Consider the following 2,500-nt stretch of genomic DNA (forward strand, 5'->3'; position numbering starts at 1 on the left):
TGGACAGGAAGTGAAAGTCTCAGATCTGCCGAGTGGAGATTCCCCCATGGGGCTTTCTGTCTCTGTGCCTTCAAAAACAATCACCAACTCCATTTTGTCCTCCGACCATCTCCTCCCTCCTTCCCGCTTCCTTTCATCTGACAGCCACACCTCTTTTCTCTCTGTTGGTTAATTGCATCCCTTTTCCATTTAGCAGAACACAAGAGGGAGGGGGGTGGGGGGGGAGAGATGTGAGATGTTTGTATGCTGATATTTTGACTTTGGAAGAGTCGACTAAAAGTGTGTGGAAACATGAACATTACACACGTATGAGATTTCTAAACATCTCATTCCTCAACAATGGGCATCAATACTCTGCTATAACAGCCTCCAACTCTCCTGGGAAGATTTCCGACATTATTTTGGAAGGGGTTTTCTTCGATTCAGCCACCCGAGCATTACTGAGGTGGAGCACTGGCCTCGCTCACAGTCCGGTTATTGTTTAAATTAATCCCAAAGGTGTTGGAAGGGGTTGAGGTCAGGGTTCTGTGCAGGCCAGTCAAGTTTATTCACACCAAACTCTGAAAACCATTTCTTTAGGGACCTGGCTTTGTGCACAGTGGCATTCAAACAGCAAACAGACCCAGATTAAAAAACACTAAAGTAATTGGACAGGGGTGTCGACAGACTTTTGGCCCCTAGTATATTCTCAAGAGGCCTATTTCACAACGTCATATCATGATTTCGCGTAAACATACACGCCACTTTCCTAAAGCCAAGTGGCGTGTTATCTGTATGCATTTTGAGCTATCCACATGTATGTCGGCAGTCTGCAACATCACAGCATATACGCGCCACTTTCTAAAGCCACGTGGTGTGTTATCACGAGGCTACGTGTTATCGCAAGGCTACGGTTGGGTTTAGGAAAAGTCACACGCGGGTTGGGTTTAGGAAAAGAAGAACAGGTTGGGATTGGGAAAAGAAGAACGGGTTTGGGTTTCAGAAACGTGACACGCCACGTGGGTTGGGTTTAGGAAAAGAACAAACGTGGAAAGGAAACATCACACGCGGGACACGATCCACGCTCTCCTGGGTGAAAGTCCTGTGTTTTACGGCATCAATTCACACACAATCGCAAGGTAATTTAAGTCAATGGAGGCCAAACGGCGTTGATAAACACGCTAAAAAGCGAGTGTGCGTCTTGATAACACGCCAACAATGGCATACCAATTGGCGTGTCATACATACGCCACTTCATGAGATCAGTCTGTATTTCAAGCTACTTTTTATCGCATATCATGACTGAACCATTCATTTAAAATTAGTTGACATAAAAGCTTAAAACGTGTATGTATATCATTATGTCTTACATAATGTGGAGAATTTCGAATGTAAATGATGAAATAACAAATTGGAGCATTATGTTCAATAAAGTAACCATAATCTGTCTCTATTTTTTATTCTCACCCTTCATCCTTATTCCATCCCTTTTCTTCTTCATTCCACCTCTCATTCTCTCTTACTCCTTATTCCTCCTCTTTCCCCTTACACAATGTAATTACCACCATCAAAGTTGTCCCATCCAGTCCCACTATGGCCTCCTCCACCTCTCTCCCCTCCAACTGCTCCTCCTCTTCTGGCGTCTTCTCGTTCTCTCCAGCCAACATGGTGTCGGCGGCCGTTAAGCAGAAGTCCGCATTCGCTCCAGTGGTCAGGCCCTCCTCCTCCCCTCCGCCCTCCTGTACCAACGCCAATGGGCTCCACGGTAATTTACCATGACAGCAGCCAATCAGTCAGAGGATGCTTAGCGGGAGGACTTCCCTAGCAGATATTCTGCCTTTAGAGTCCTTGTTGTGTTCCACATCCTTCTCTGATCAAACAGTAGGTGTATACTCTGTTTTAGAGTTGAGTTTTTAGGTCGGTCTACCACTTTGGTCCAGACTGAAATATCATTATACCATTTGATGGATTACCGTGAAATTTTATACAGACATTAATGGTCCCTGAAGTGTGAATCCTAATGACTTTGGTGATCCTCAGATTTTTCCTCTATAATCCCCATAAGGTTCACATTTGTGTTGTTTAGTGGAATGTCTTAACAGCTATTCTTGATATTCATGTCCCTGTCAGAATGAATTGTACACATAATAACTTTGGTGATATTTCATCTAGTTTTGTCCAATTTGGCCAATACTTTGATTTATGAGCAAATACATTCACAACTAAAAACATTCCCATCAGACTCAGCTGTATTTTGTTTTCATGTTAGCATGCTAACACGCTACATTGAAACATTGAAAGCATTATACCTGCTAAACATCAGCATGTTAACATACCAAAACAACAACATACAGTTCATATAAAATATGCATTTATGAGTGTTTTTTTCTGTCAAATCTGTGATTACAATTTAAAATGTTGGCAACCAAATCCAATATTGACAATGTTAGAGACAGGACACAGTTTTCAGTTTCAAGGCCATGTATATTCAAAGCCCAATCATCCACGCCTTCTTCCTCCA

General features: G+C 42.8%; 1 protein-coding gene across 3 annotated transcripts in view; it reads left to right on the forward strand.

Annotated features, from left to right (window-relative positions):
• The window catches only part of LOC120544493 (transcription factor COE1-like), an 86,646-nt gene that overhangs the window by 80,079 nt on the left and 4,067 nt on the right, over window positions 1-2,500 (forward strand). For all 3 annotated transcript variants that reach the window (XR_005636508.1, XM_039778285.1, XM_039778284.1), the window contains exon 15: window positions 1,553-1,744. Coding sequence is in view for 2 of the 3 variants with exons in the window: in XM_039778285.1 (XP_039634219.1) it covers window positions 1,553-1,744 (192 nt within the window). In the remaining variant the exon portion in view is untranslated. The remainder of the gene's footprint in view (window positions 1-1,552; window positions 1,745-2,500) is intronic.

The sequence above is a fragment of the Perca fluviatilis genome, chromosome 16 (assembly GCF_010015445.1).
Source record: "Perca fluviatilis chromosome 16, GENO_Pfluv_1.0, whole genome shotgun sequence".
Taxonomy (NCBI): domain Eukaryota; kingdom Metazoa; phylum Chordata; class Actinopteri; order Perciformes; family Percidae; genus Perca; species Perca fluviatilis.